The sequence below is a fragment of the Trichechus manatus genome, unplaced genomic scaffold (genome assembly GCF_000243295.1).
Source record: "Trichechus manatus latirostris isolate Lorelei unplaced genomic scaffold, TriManLat1.0 scaffold00209, whole genome shotgun sequence".
Classification (NCBI taxonomy): domain Eukaryota; kingdom Metazoa; phylum Chordata; class Mammalia; order Sirenia; family Trichechidae; genus Trichechus; species Trichechus manatus.
Window position 1 is genome coordinate 3,769,110 of NW_004444145.1, and position 15,071 is coordinate 3,784,180.

General features: G+C 43.2%; 1 protein-coding gene across 1 annotated transcript in view; it reads left to right on the forward strand.

Annotated features, from left to right (window-relative positions):
- LOC101359236 (keratin, type II cuticular Hb1-like) overlaps window positions 1-14,466 on the forward strand; it is a 20,845-nt gene extending 6,379 nt beyond the window's left edge. Inside the window, exons 4-7 of the mRNA XM_012559071.2 lie at window positions 10,649-10,753; window positions 12,288-12,508; window positions 13,702-13,733; window positions 14,297-14,466. Coding sequence (XP_012414525.2) covers window positions 10,649-10,753; window positions 12,288-12,508; window positions 13,702-13,733; window positions 14,297-14,466 — 528 coding nt within the window. The remainder of the gene's footprint in view (window positions 1-10,648; window positions 10,754-12,287; window positions 12,509-13,701; window positions 13,734-14,296) is intronic.
- The last annotated feature ends 605 nt before the right edge of the window (window positions 14,467-15,071 follow it).

Here is a 15,071-nt window from a genome sequence, read left to right on the forward strand (position 1 = left end):
GCAGAGGTGCTCTGATGGCTTAGGGCATCCTGAGGATAATTCTCTAGTGCTAACAAGTGCCTGGTACAGTCTTGGCTCATAGTAGCCACTGAACAATGTTAAGAGAATGAATGAATGAATCTATAAGTTTCTCAGTTGCCCCTGAGGCATCTCCACTTGAATGGTGTACTAATATACGGAATTCAAAATGTCTTGAAAACACCTCATCATTTTCCTGTTCACTGATAGTGTTCATCAAATTTCCCTCTTTCTATCAGTTCTTCCTAATATTTCAAGTTTAAAACTCTTACATAGCTATTTTTCCCACCAAGTGAGTCACCAAACTTAGTCAACTATTTCTCTGAAAAATGCCACCAGCAACTTCTGTTTCTTGCATATGTTAGACTAACAACTCTGAAAACAAGGCATGTGAAATCATCAGAGGCTAAACACAATAAGAAAGCATGACTCCAGGGAGAGAGCGAACAGATGAAGCTGGCTGGTGTGGTGGGGGCGTCTACTGGTCACTGGTGGTGTGGAAGGCAAGCCAGTTGTGCTCAGGGGACAGAGCACAAAGTCTAGGCAGATGCAAGGGAGAACTGGATCAATGTCTCTAACAGAAAACTGGGACCATCCTCAGTGTAGCGTCTGCTAGGGGGCTTTTAATGATGACTATCAGATGATAGATGGCGAGTAGGCAGACAAGCATCTTGTGAGGCCCTTTTTGCCACATGCCCCTTACTAGCACCACGTGGACACAGGGACTATAGGGTCTTCTCTTAGGACACAAAAATGGCTGCAGTAGTAAGCAGCCAACAGGTCATAAGTGTCTCGCAGGCTTTTTCACTACATGTCCTTGGAGGAGAAATTTGATCCCAGTGGCCATTACCCTGACAACCCAAGGGCAGGAATATTTCAGCACAGATGTAACTTTCAGGTTTAGCTGAGAATAATGCTTACCCTTGCAAGAATAGCTTAGAACACAGAGCTATGAATTTAGCACCTGGTCTCTACTGAGGTATAAAACTTAATTCCAGAGACCACCCACACAGTTGAGGTGCATCGTTGGACAGACAGCCTCTCGGTCAGTTGGTTGCAAGACCCCCTGACTGTAGAGTGACTGGTCATCAGCACTATTGCTTGTAACCTTGCAAGTGCACTGCTTGATTAACTGCTCCAGCATCAACAACTGCACCTCCAAACTCATCTCTGGTGATCTCGAACTCTGTGGACTAAGTTGTCTTGACTTTGGCTTTGGGTAAACGTGAAAAAAGTTGTCCCTGATAATTCTAAATCACAGTTTGCCCTTGTATAGATGTGGGCTAGAGTTCATTTTTTTTCTTTTGGTGTTAAAAATCCAAAATATCCAAGCTGAGAATATAGTTTAAAATGATCCCAGATTGGTGATTCTTCCCTAAAATCTGGCAAAAGCAAATGCAAATCCTTTCTAGAGGAATAACACTTAAACCCAGGCCTCAAGGAATTCTCAGAAAGAAAGTTCCGACAAACATGAGCTCACAATAAAACAGAAATAATGAAAGATGAGCAAAATGCCATCGTAATCAGAAGTCAGCAGAAGCATCCCACACCAGAATCATACCAAGACAGACTACAGGTACTGGAGTTAATTGGAGTCAGAAAATAAAATAAATGTGTTCCATATGTTTGAAGAAATAAAAGAGGATATCCAAATTTTAAAAATTAACAGGCTGATTTGCAAAAGAGTCAAACGGAATTTCTAGAAATGTAAACTATAACAATTAAATTAGAAACCAAATGGATGGTTAAACAACAGATTAGACCCAATTAAAGAGAGTAATTTGGCAAATAAATCTGAAGAAATTATCCAGAACACAACAAATGGAAAACATGAACGAGAAGACAATAAAAAGTGACCCAAAGCTGGCACAGATGTTGAGTTTAGCAGATGAAGACTTTAAAGCAGCTGTTATAAACATGTTCAAAGAACTAAAGGGATATATGAGCTTAATGAGTAAACAGATGGAGGAATGGAAACTATAAAAAATCACAAAATAGAAATTCTATAATTGGAAAGCACGGTAGCTAAAATGAAAAAGTTGATGGATGGGCTTAACAACAGATTGAAGCTGTCAGATGATAGGGTCAGTGATCTTTAAGAGAGATGAGTAGAAATTTTCCAATCCAAAAAAAATGAGAAAATACACTGAAGAAAATTGAACAAGGCCTCATGGGCCTGTGGGACAATATTAGATAATCTAACATATACTTAATAGGTGTCCCAGAAAGAGAAGAGAGTGAGAGTAGGGCAGAAAAATATTAAAGAAATAACTTTCTATATTTGATGAAAAACATCTACTTACAGATTCAAGATCTCAGAGAGCCCCACACACAATAAATAAAAGGAATACACACCTAGGTATTATAGTGAAAATCCTGAAAACAGGAGATTAAAAAAAGCTTGAAAGAAGCCAGTGCATCAGACTTGCACTACAAAGAAATGATAATGGAAATTCCTCAGGCTGAAGGGAAATGATACAAGATGGAATCTCAAATCTACATAAAGGGAAGAAGAGTACTGGAAGTAGAAAATAAGTGGGCAAATATAAAAGATAGATTTTTTCATAATTTCCTTATAAGATTGTTTAAAGCAAAATAATAACATTGCCAACAATGTATGCAAAAGTAAAAGATAGGGCTCTGAGAAGCTCCTAGTCCAGGGGAAGATTGAGGACAAGGACCTTCCTCCAGAGGTGACAGACAGAGAAAACCTTCCCCTGGAGCTGATGCCCTGAATTTGGACTTCTTGCCTATTAAACTGTGAGAGAATAAATTTCTCTTTGTTAAAGCCATCCACTTGTGATATTTCTGTTATAGCAGCACTAGATAACTGAAATATCTGTTTTCAGCCATGATCCATCTTTGACATCAGCAACGATATCCCTTGTTCCATGTCGTCTTCTTAAGTCAGCTTGAATTTCAGTCAGTTCCCTGTTGATGTACTGCTGCAACTGCTTTGGAATGATCTTCAGCAAAATTGTACTTGTGTGTGATATTAATGATATTGTTTGATGATTTCTGCATTCTGTTGGATAAGTTTTTTTTTGGAATAGGCATAAATATGGTTCTCTTCCAGTCAGTTGGCCAGGTAGCTCTCTTCCCAATTTCTTGACATAGATGAGTGAGTGCTTCCAGTGCTGCATCCGTTTATTGAAATATCTCAATTGGTATTCTGTCATTTCCTAGAACCTTGTTTTTCACCAATTCCTTCAGTGCAGCGTGGACCTCTTCCTTAAGTACCACTGTTCTTGATCATATGCTACCTCCTGAAATGACTGAACATCGACCAATTCTTTTTGGTACGGTGACTCTGTATATTCCTTCCATCTTCTTTTGATGCGTCCTGCATCGTTTAATATTTTCCCTGTAGAATCCTTCACTATTACAACTCAAGACTTAAATTTTTTCTTCAGTTCTTTCAGCTTGAGAAATGTGGAGCATGTTCTTCATATATATATATATATATATATGTATATATATATAATTTTTATATACAACATCAGTGGTATGGCAGATCAGTAGGGAAAGGAGGGACTATACATTGGTTATTCATATGGAAAAAAATTAAATTGGATCCTTTTCTTTTATTACACACAAAATCAATCCCAAACAGACATTTTAAATGTTTAAGGGGAAGGAAGGAGAATATCTTTTTAATCTCGGTATAAGAAAGGATTTTTAAATAAGGCACATAAAATGTTAAACATGAAAGATACAGTTGATAAATTAGACTATGTTAAAATTAAGAACCTGTATTTATCAAAATCTGCCATAAATAAAGTGAAAAGACAAGCCATAAACTTGAAGATGATATTTGCAATACATATAAGTGACAAGGAAGCCCTGGTGGTGTTGTGGTTAAGTGCTACGGCTGCTAACCAAAAGGTCGGCAGTTTGAATCCACCAGGTGTTCCTTGGAAACTCTATGGGGCAATTCTACTGTGTCCTATAGGGTCTCTACTCTGTCTTATAGGGTCACTATGAGTCGGAATTGACTTGATGGTAACGGATTTGGTTTTTGTTTGATAAGTGACAAAGCAGTAATATCGAGAAATACAAAGAACTCATACAATCCAATAAGAATGAGACAAACAACCCAATGGAAAAAATGGGCAAAAAACATGAACAGGCATTTCCCAGAAAAGGAAATATCTACGGGTAATAAACATTGAAAGGGATATTCAACTTCAATGGTAATCATGGTAATGCAAAGCAAGACCAAAAATGATATTAATTACCTCATTTAATTGAAAATTAAGATGTGTTGGAGAGGATATGCCTCAGTGGGGTCTTTTATACATTGCTGATCAAAGTGTAAACTGTTATAATGACTTTGAAAAATAATTTTGCAAGGTTAAATATTTGATCATCCTATGACCTAGCAATTCCACTCCCAGATGTTTATCAAAGATAAATTCTTGCATGTGTGCATTAAGGGACATACACAAAAATGTTGATAGTACCACTTTTTAAGAGGAACAAAACAATAATAGAATTACATAAGGTGTAATACATTCACACAGTAGAACAGTATGAATCCTAGTGGGTGAATACTAGTTATACAATGAAAAAAGAAAGTCCTTGTGTAAATGACACACTTTTTATATATAAAAAAGAAAAACCAAACAATCTGTTTTTAGGTATAGGCATGTATATAACAAAACTAAAACAAAAATAAGTAAGGGAATGGTAACACAAATGCAGGGAAATGGTCACTTTTAGGGGGAGAAGCAGGGCACAAGGTGGGGAAGGAGCATGTAGGCAGATGTAAATTGTTAGTAATGTTTTTTAGTTCTTGGATTGGTGGTGGGTTCATACGTATTTCATTCTCATCGTATTACTAAATAAATAATAAAAGCAATATGCTATTTATAAGAAATGAACCTAAAATATAAGACATAAATTGTAAGTAAAAGAATGTATTAACGTGGTTGGGTAGATCAGAGTGCATTGTATATAGTCAACCAGTAAACCAGTTGCCCTTAAGTTAGTTCCAACTCATGGTGACCCCATGTGTGTCAGAGTAGAACTGCTCCATAGGGTTTTCAACAGCTGATTTTTCAGAAGTAGATTGCCAGGCCTTTTTTCCAAGGCACCTCTGGGTAGACTTGATCCTCCAGCCTTAAAGGTGAGTAATTTTTCATGAAACTTATTTTATGTGTGTGAATGTGAATGTAGGTGATGAATCATAATATATTTCTTATTCTGAATTGTGGTTAAAAGAAAAATTTGATAGTCAGTGCCCTAAAAACTTCTTGCCGAAGTTGTTTTTATTGTTAGGTGCCGTTGAGTTGGTTCCGACTCATAGAGATCCTGTGTACAACAGAATGAAACACTGCCTGATCCTGCACCATCCTCACAATTGTTGCTATGTTTGAGCCCCTTGTTGCAGCCACTGTGTCATTCCGTCTCATTGAGGGTCTTCCTCTTTTTCGCTGACCCTCTACTTTACCAAGCATGATGTCCCTCTCCAGAGGCTGGCCCCTTCTTCTAACATGTCCAAAGTACGTGAGATGAAGTCTCACCACCCTTGCTTCTAAGGAGCATTCTGGCTGTACTTCTTCCAAGACGGATTTGTTTGTTCTTCTGGCAGTCCATAGTACATTCAATATTCTTTGACAACACCATAATTCAAAGGCATCTTCTTCAGTCTTCCTTATTCATTGTCCAGCTTTTGCATGCATATGAGGCGATTGAAAACACCATGGCTTGGGTCAGGCGTACCTTAGTCCTCATAGTGACACTTTTGCTTTCTAACACTTTAAAGAGGTCTTTTGCAGCGGATTTGCCCAATGCAATGCATCGTTTGATTTCTTGACTCCTGCTTCTATGAGGATTGATTGCTGAAGTACACCAGTAGAAGTGCACAAAAAACTTCACAGCAGTATTGTTTATTATAACAAAAACAAAAATACAGATATGTATTACCCACAGGGGAATGGATAAGTAATCACACATCAGAATAGTATACAGCACTGAAAAATAAAATTACATGCACCAAAATGGATGAATCTCACAAATAGAATGTTGAAGAGGAAAAAGCAAGTTATAGAAGCATACAAACAATGCAATTCTATTTATATAAAGCTTAAAGGCAGGCAAAACAAAACAACTGCTTAGGGCTACATACATATATGATAAAATTATAAGGAAAAGCAAGAGAAGGATTCACACAAAAACTCAGGATAGCGGTTACTTCGAGGACTGGATGGGGTTGGGGATGGACAGTCCCGTGATGAGGAAGGGTCCTGTTATGGATTGAATTCTGTCCCCCTGAAATATGTGTTGGATTCCTAACCTCTATACCTACGGATGTAACCCTATTTGGAAACAGTTTTCTTTGTTATGTTAATAAGGTCATATCAGTGTAGTGTGTTTGCTAAATCCAATCACTTCTGAGTTATAAGATGCAGCATAAACAGACAAGCAAGCACAAATGGAGGAAGATAGATGCCACATGAAAACTGCCAAGGAGTCAACGAACAGCAGCTGAAAGAGACAAGGATTTTCCCCTAGAGCAGACAGAGAGAGCCTTCTCCTAGAGCCGGTGCCCTGAATTCTGACTTCTAGCCTCCTGAACGGTGAGAAAATAAATTCTGTTCTTTAAAGCCCCCACATACGGTGCTTCCGTTACAGCGGCACTAGGAAACTAAAGACAGGTCCTAACAGGGGCCTTCTAAGACATTGGTGGTATACAAGGACTTTTTTTTTTTGGCTGTTGATTTTTTTTTTTAATTGTGCTTTAGGTGAAAGTTTACAGCTCAAGTTAGTTTCTCATATAAAAATTTATACGCACATTGTTATGTGACCCTAGTTGCTATCCCTATAATATGACAGCACACTCCCCCTTTCCACCCCAGATTTCCCATGTCCATTCAACCAGCTCCTATCCCCTTCTGCCTTCTCATCTCGCCTCCTGACAGGAGCTGCCCATTTAGTCTCGTGTATCTACTTGAACTAAGAAGCACACTCTTCACGAGTATCATTTTATGTCTTATAGTCCAGTCTAACATTTGTCTGAAGATTTGGCTTCATGAATGGTTTTAGTTGTAGGTTAACAGAGAGTCTGGGGGCCATCTCTTCTGGGGTTCCTCTAGTCTCAGTCAGACCATTAAGTCTGGTCTTTTTACTGGAATTTGAGTTCTGCATCCCACTTTTCTTCTGCTCTGTCAGGGACTCTCTGTTGTGTTCCCTGTCAGGGCGGTCATTGGTAGTAGCCGGGTACCATCTAGTTCTTCTGGTCTCAGGCAGATAAAGTCTCTGGTTTATGTGGCCCTTTCTTTCTCTTGAGCTAGTACTTTCCTTGTGTCTTTGGTGTTATTTATGCTCCTTTGCTCCAGGTGGTTTGGGACCAGTTGATGCATCTTAGATGGCTGCTCGGTAGCTTTTAAGACCCCAGACACCACTCACCAAAGTGGGATGCAGAACATTTTCTTAATAAACTTCGTTATGCCAATCGACCTAGACGTCCCCTGAAACCATGGTCCCCAGATGCCCACCCCTGCTACTCTGTCCCTCGAAGTGTTTAGTTGTGTTCAGGAAACTTCTTAGCTTTTGGTTTAGTCCAGCTGTGCTGACGTCCCCTGTATTGTGTGTTGTCCTTCCCTTTACCTAAGATAACTCTTGTCTACTATCTAGTTAGTGAATTTCCCTCTTCCTCCCTCCCCACCCTCGTAACCATCAAAGAATGTTTTCTTCTGTGTTTAAACCTTTTCTTGAGTTCTTATAATAGTGATCTCATACAACATTTGTTCTTTTGTGACTAATTTCACTCAGCATAATGCCTTCCAGATTCACCCATCTTATGAGATGTTTCGCGGATTCATAGTTGTTCTTTATGGTTGTGTATAATGCATCGTATGAATATACCATAATTTATTTTTCCATTTGTCCGCTGATGGGCACCTAGGTTGTGAACAGTGCTGCAATGAATATGGATGTGCATATATCTCTTCGTGTGATGGCTCTTATTTCTCTAGGATATATTCCAAGGAGCGGGATAGCTGGATCGTATGGTACTTCTATTTCTACCCTTTTAAGGAAGCGCCAAATCGATTTCCAAAGTGGTTGTACCATTTCACATTCCCACCAGCAGTGTATAAGTGTTCCAGTCTCTCCACAACCTCTCCAACATTTATTATTTTGTGTTTTTTGGATTAATGCCAGCCTTGTTGGGGTGAGATGGTATCGCAATGTAGTTTTGATTTGCATTTCTCTAATGGCTAATGATTGTGAACATTTCCTCATGTATCTGTTAGCTACCTGAATAGCTTCTTTGGTGAAGTGTCTGTTCATATTGTTTGCTCATTTTTTAATTGGGTTATTTGTTTTTTTATTGTTGAAGTTTTGCAGTATCTTGTAGATTTTAGAGATTAGACCCTGATCGGATATGTTGTAGCCAAATTTGTTTTCCCAGTCTGTAGGTTGAGGGACTTGTTTTACTGTTGTTATTTAAATCATTAAATATATGTTATATATACTTTTTTTGCTTGTATAATAAATTCATAAAACAAAAAGAAAATGCCAATAGCAGCTTGTTCTGCAGTCACTCTTCCAGTTTAGAGACATCCATCAATTCACCTCAGATTTTTTACAAAGTCTTGGAATTGACATCCCCAGCCCCAGTCTTTTTCCCTGCTGCCCACCTTCCACAGCTATCAGACAGGTTTTCCTAAAGCACATCTCACATCAGGCCACCAGCCTGCTTAAGTACCTTTTGTGGCTTCCCATTGCCTACTCCATAAGCCCTAACTCCTCAGCTCCACACATTCCCCCTAGACCTGAAATATCCTTCCTCCTCCTCCACTTTCCTTCAAGGCCCACTCCTGCTCAGGGACTTCCATTTACCCATCTGGGGTCACATGTGACCCCCTCCCATCCCCTGCTTCTGCAGCCTCCTGGTCAGAACTCTGCAATTGTCACAAGGTGAGGTCACAAAGCCCCCAGGAAAGAGAAGGCCTAGTCCTCAGAGGCCAGGATTCTGGAAGCTCCTTGGGCAGGAGCTGGACTTGGTGCTCAAGTGACGCTTGGGGGAGCCTGCAGCTCCCTTCATCATGGTAAGACTGGTCCACATGGCTCATTGGATCATATGGGATGAGGGGTCTTGGGCTCCACCCGGATCCACTGGACCTAGTTGGGCACAAGCTTGTCTGCTATGTCACTATCTTTTAGGAATGGGATCAGGAAAGGATGGGATAGCGGGAATAGGGTGGTGATTTGTGGGAGAGGATGCTTTGCAGTCTGCTCATATCTGTTCCTCCATACTCCATCTGAAGTTTGCAGTGGGCTGGTCTGAACAACTCCTATTCCCTGGCTCTATCTGCCCCTTAGGGTGTAGAGCAAAGAGAATGGACTTGAGATGCTATCTGTCTCAGTCGTTGACTGATAGGATAACTCACATTGTTAAGGTCCCTGTCGGGTGATGAATTCACTGGTGGCCAGGTCTGTCTCTTGATGGTGATAGATTCTTGCCCAGGGAAAGATAATGGAGATAGTAACGTCTACTTGGGTAGACACCCAGGTAGATGTCCCTGAGTGGCACCAATGGCTAAGAATTGGACTACTAACTGAAAGGCTGGCGGGTCGAACGCACCCAGAGGCGCCTTGGAAGTAAGATCTAGTGATCTGCTCCCAAAAGGTCACAGCCTTGAAAACTCTATGGAGTAATTCTACTTTGCACACATGGGGTTGCCATGAGTTGGAATAGACTCGATGGCAATAACAACAACAAAGGCTACCTGGCCTCCTTCACATGGTTATGGGCCCCTAGTAAGATGTTCAAGTGTAAGGCTGTTTGTTTATAGACATTTGGAGGCAAGGGGAGGGAAAGGTGTGCTGACTTTGTCCCTTGTAGATAGCACTTCCCACTGTGGCCTGGCGCTTGGGAACTGGGGAGCTGGAATCTAGATCCTTGTGACTGGTTTCTGATTAACTGAATTTATCAAGTTAAGAAAGTTTCTTCACATTCCCATATTAAAAAATTATTTTATTAAATGTATTTTATATTTATTTAGATGATCATATGTAGTAAATTACAATAATTGATTTCCTAAAGTTTAACTACATCTATTCCTGGAATTCGACTACTGACTGAAAGGTTGGTGGTTTGAACCCACTCAGTGGCACCATGGAAGAAAGCCCTGGTGATCTGCTTCCGTAAAGATTACAGCCAAGAAAACCCTATGGAGCTGGGTTCTATTCTGTAACACATGGGGTCGCCATGAGTCAGAATCGACTCAATGGCAATGGGTATTCCTGGGATAAACCCTACGTAGCTTCAGTCCAAAGGTTCAACTCAACAGATTTTTGCCCTACGTTTTAGCTCTTTGTGCCTGAGTTTACGCTACCTTTTAGCATCTCCAGGCCTAGTGAAGCACCCACTACTGTGCCAGCCAAGCACCTGACACACGTTTTCTCATTTGATTTTCCCAACAACCCTTGGAAACTGAAAAGAGTATCTCCCCCATTTTATAGATGGAGAAAGTAATGCTGGAGAAGTTAAATGATTTGCCCATGATAGCAAATGGAGGGGTGGATGTTGGAACTATTTTGCTAGCTTCAACGGGTGCCCGAGTCAGCTCTCCTTACGTGCCTAATCCCCTCACTCTACTCTGCTTCCCCTACCCTGCAGTGTGAAGAGATAAAGGCGAACATGCAGAAACACATGCAGAACCTGAGGCATAGCAAGGAGGAGCTGAACAGGCTTAACCAGGCCATCCAGCGGCTGACTGTGGAGGTGGACAGCGCTGAGAGTCAGGTGGTAGGGAGAGGCGTGCTCCAGAGTGATGCTGGGGGGAGGCGTCTGTTATTTAGGACAACTCGACAACACCTCCAGTCCTTTGGCATATTTGAGTAGAGCGTCCCGTTGTGAGTGTTTGAGCATATAAGACTATGGTTGTATGTGTATATTGTGCTTGTTTTTGCCTAGAACTCTGTAAAGCATATGTGTAAGTAACATATACGTAAAGATGTATGGATATGTATGCTTGTTTGTATATAGCTCTCTTTTCACATGGGTATGCACATTTTTATGAATGTGTGTTTTGCTTGCCCTACATAGCATTAAATTTGAGCCCATCTTCAGAAACGGCAAGATTTTACCTAGAAACCCAATTTTCTGGGTTCTCTTAAAAACAAAAAACAAAAAACTGAAGATCTGGCAATATGCTATGATTCCCACATGGTAACATTTGGCTAGAGAAGAGAGGCCTCTATCTTCTTCACTGGGTGTATGCTCGCTGGTGTGCCGCAGTCCCCACTACTCCCAATCGCATCCTTCAGTACTGGCTCCCTTACCATTTATCATCACCCCGGTTAGCATTGTCACTCTTCTTGTAGAAGAGAGGAGGCTCTGAACTTTATGTCTCTACCTAAAGTAGAAAAATGAAAGAGGTCGTTATGATTTCAGGAAAATGGAAGAGAGCATATTTCTCTGTGGAACTGAACACTATTGATATATGTTCACCATTTGGCCCTCGCCTATCTATGCTTCCAACCAGGGTTCTGTAGGCATTTGAGTCTGTGACTCTCAGGCTTTCGGCCTTGGAAAGGAGAGGTTCCCACCTGGATGCTATCTGTCTCCCAATCGCTCCTCCTCTCAACCTCCTCTCTTTTTTCCCAGCAGCCTTGTCTTCCAAGCCCCCTGGCTCACGCCCTACCCCACAGGAGAAAGGGGTTCTGCTTCTTGTCTTGTCTTGCTTTCTGCAGATACAAGTGTCTTAGGCTTTGAGGGGTGTTCACAGGGTTCTCCCTTGCTCAGTAACGGATGACTCTGAGGAGGGACAAGCTGTTCAGGTTCCAGGGGTGGTGGCTCAGTCTCCCACCAGCCACAGCTGCTCCAATGTCCCCACTGGGTTCCTAAGCAGCAAGCACACCTCACCAGCCAAGCGTTTGCTTCCGGACACTACAAACTCTAGTCTCCTCCGAGGAAAGAATATTCTTCCTGTTAGCATGACCTTGACCCTGTGTCCTATGAAACAATAACCCCAGCATTATGTGCTAAGGGCATTTGATGCTTCCTGGATTCTAGCTCATATTAGAAGTGTCACCATACTAAATGTAAAGGTTCTCTCTCAGCCTTCCCAGATGGCTGGCCCCAAATCGCCATCCTGAGAGCAGAAGGGTGTCTCATCATGCTCACTCTTCACAACCATGGACAATCTCCAATCCCTCTTTGGCCCTTCGGCCTCTGAGAAAGGTTTGGGACCTTGAGGGTAGAGGGGTGGGGGCCAAGGGTGTCCTTCTGTTCTTGGTTTTCCCTTCATCCCCAGTCCTGCAAACCAGAGCGAGCCAAGGACCCACCAGCTCTACAGGGTGAGCGTGCCTCAGGCAGTGCCAAGGGCAAGCTGGCTTGGCTGGAGGCCGCTTTGCAGCGAGCCAAGCAGGACATGGTGCGGCAGCTGCGAGAGTACCAGGAGCTCATGATCGTCAAGCTGGGCCTGGACTTTGAGATTGCCACCTACCGCAAGCTGCTGGAGGGCGAGGAGAGCAGGTGAGGGCTAGGCAATACTCCACATGTGACCACGGGGTGAGGAGTGCAGCAGCACAGGGGGGTAACCCCCTAGGTCCCCATCAGCCAGGGAAGGGTGGAGAGAGATCACCTGTGTATTCAGGAACTTGTTCTCCTGAGCCAGTTTTCCCACTGTCTTAACAGCACTTCACCCAAAATGTCCCAGGTAATGAGCACCTTTGGCACGTAGGATGGGGAGATCCACGAAGTCATTTGCCTCCAGTATTAAGGAGCAGGGCAGTTTGTCCATCAAGACAGCTGCAGGGACCAAGCACCCAGCCAATGGGAACAAGGTCCCTTGTGTGGAGTGCCTTCTTCTTGACTCTGTCCCTCTCCCCTAGGCCTGGGAAAGGCGGGGTTCCACAAACATGGAGGGCAGTGCCTTCTAACCCTAGCCAGCAGTAGAGCAGGATGCAAGAGCCTGAGGGGAGGGAGAGAGAGCTGAGCACCCAGCACGTGACAGAGAGGCTGTATTTATTACCAAAACCTGTTAACTACTTGCTGTTGATTTCAACCTGTGGAGACCCCATGTGTGTCAGAGTAAAACTGTGCTTCATAGGGATTTCAATGGCTGATGTTTTGGAAGTAGATCACCAGGCCTTTTTTCCGAGGTGCTTCTAGGTGGATCTGAGCCCTCAACCTTTTGGTTAGCAGCTGAACATGTTACTGTTTGCAACACCCAGGGGCTTCTTTAAACATCACAAACCCCCACTTTACAGCTAAGGAAACTGAGTCTCAGAGAGGGTAAATGACAACATCAAGGGCACACAGGTAGAAAGTGAGTGAGACTTGAACAATCTTCTTCAGATAATTGGGCCATCTCCTCAGTGGTCTCCTTTAAAGGTTGAAAATGCTCTATCAGGATTCTCCTTTCAAGATAAGATTAGGCCAAAGAAAGTGTAGATCTTTTGCCTTCTCCTTCCTCCAAGAAGTCATCAACAATGTGGAACGAATCAAGCAAATATTTGAATTTAAGGCAGGAGGGATTGAATTCAAAGGTCTGGAAGGAGTTTTTGACTCAAAGGCTGGCTGGGTTCAAGAGAACCAAGGAGCTTGAAGAATAGCAAGATTTCTGCCAGCCTGGGGAGGGTCAGGAGGGTTTGTCTTGGAGAATGGAGACTACTAAACCTAGTAGGTAGGTTCACTTACCTGCTTCCTTCTTTCTCCCTCTGCAGGCTTGGTCTGGGATTTGGGGCAGGGAGTGTCAGTAAGTAAATAAGAGGCATAACATGGATTAGAAGGGTCAGATCTTATTCCCTTGGGCTGGGGGCCGGGGTCTGTTTCTGTCCTTGTGACTGAGTGGTGTCTGTGAGTGCTCCCTCCCTCTTTGCGGTGATTCTTCGTGGCTTGTGTGTGCTGGGGAAGAGTGGGCCCTGTGGTCTATTCTTTGGGGGTATGTTCTGTGGATTTGTCCCGGGGAGGGACTTTTGTGGGTCTATGGAGCAGTTCTACTCTGTAACACATGGGGTCGCCATGAGTCGGAATGACTCTACGGCAACAGTGTTTTTTTTTAAATCCTAGGGAAGATACTTTTTTTCTGGGGTGGAGGGAATCTGTGTCTGGGTCCAGGGAGGATTCTTGAGTCTGTTTCTTGGGAGAAGTGGGTCTGTGTATCTATTTCTTTGGGAGACTTCGCACGTCCGGTAGAGGGCAGGGTCTGTATATCTGTCCCGTGGAGGAGGGGTTTGTATGCCAGTCTTAGGGGCGGAGTGGGGCGGGGGTGAGGTGGGGAGTGTGCTTTCCTTCCTCCAACAGCCGCTCTCCGCTCAGCTCCAAGCAGCACTCCCGCTGGCAAGCCCTGCTCAGCCTCTGGCCCCTCCTGCCTGCTCCCGCCTGGAGCCGGCTCCGACGCCCTGGAGACGAGCGCCCCTGGTGGCGACTGCGCGCTCTGCGAATCCTCTGGCTGTGTTGGGGACTTTAGCTGCATTGGTCCCCGCTGATGCTGAACCCTTACCGCCCTGCTCCAGAGAAGTCAAGGAACCCCAGCTTCTGCCCAAAAGACTTAGCCTTCTGTCTCAGACGCCCTTTCCTATGGAACTCGCCTTTCCTCTCCCTCTTGTCCCCCACTCCAGAGCGTAAGGTCTTGGAGCATAGTTTACTGAATTGTGACAGAACTGTCCCCAGTACAGAGATAGCTTGGACGCTGGTGCCACTAGAGAGGCATGGCCTGTAGCTTATCTGGGCCCAGCACCCTGTCCTTCTGAACTTCTCCTGCCCATCTTTTCCTGGGACTCCTCTTTTGCAATAAAAAGTTGTGCAGTTGACAGAGCAGTCGGGCTATTTGTGCCTGGAGTCCCCCGGTCACTCCCAGAACACAAAACCCAGAACTCAACCCTTTGCCATTGATTCAGCTACAACTCATAGCGACCCCATGTGTTTCAGAGTAGAACTGCATTCCATAGGGGTTTCAGTGATTGGTGGTTTGAATCCATCCAGCAGTACTGCAGAAGAAAGGCCTGGTGATCTGCTTCTGTTGAATTTACAGCCAAGAAAACCACATGGAGTAGCTCTACTCTGTAGCTCGTAGGCTCTCCGTGAGTTGGAA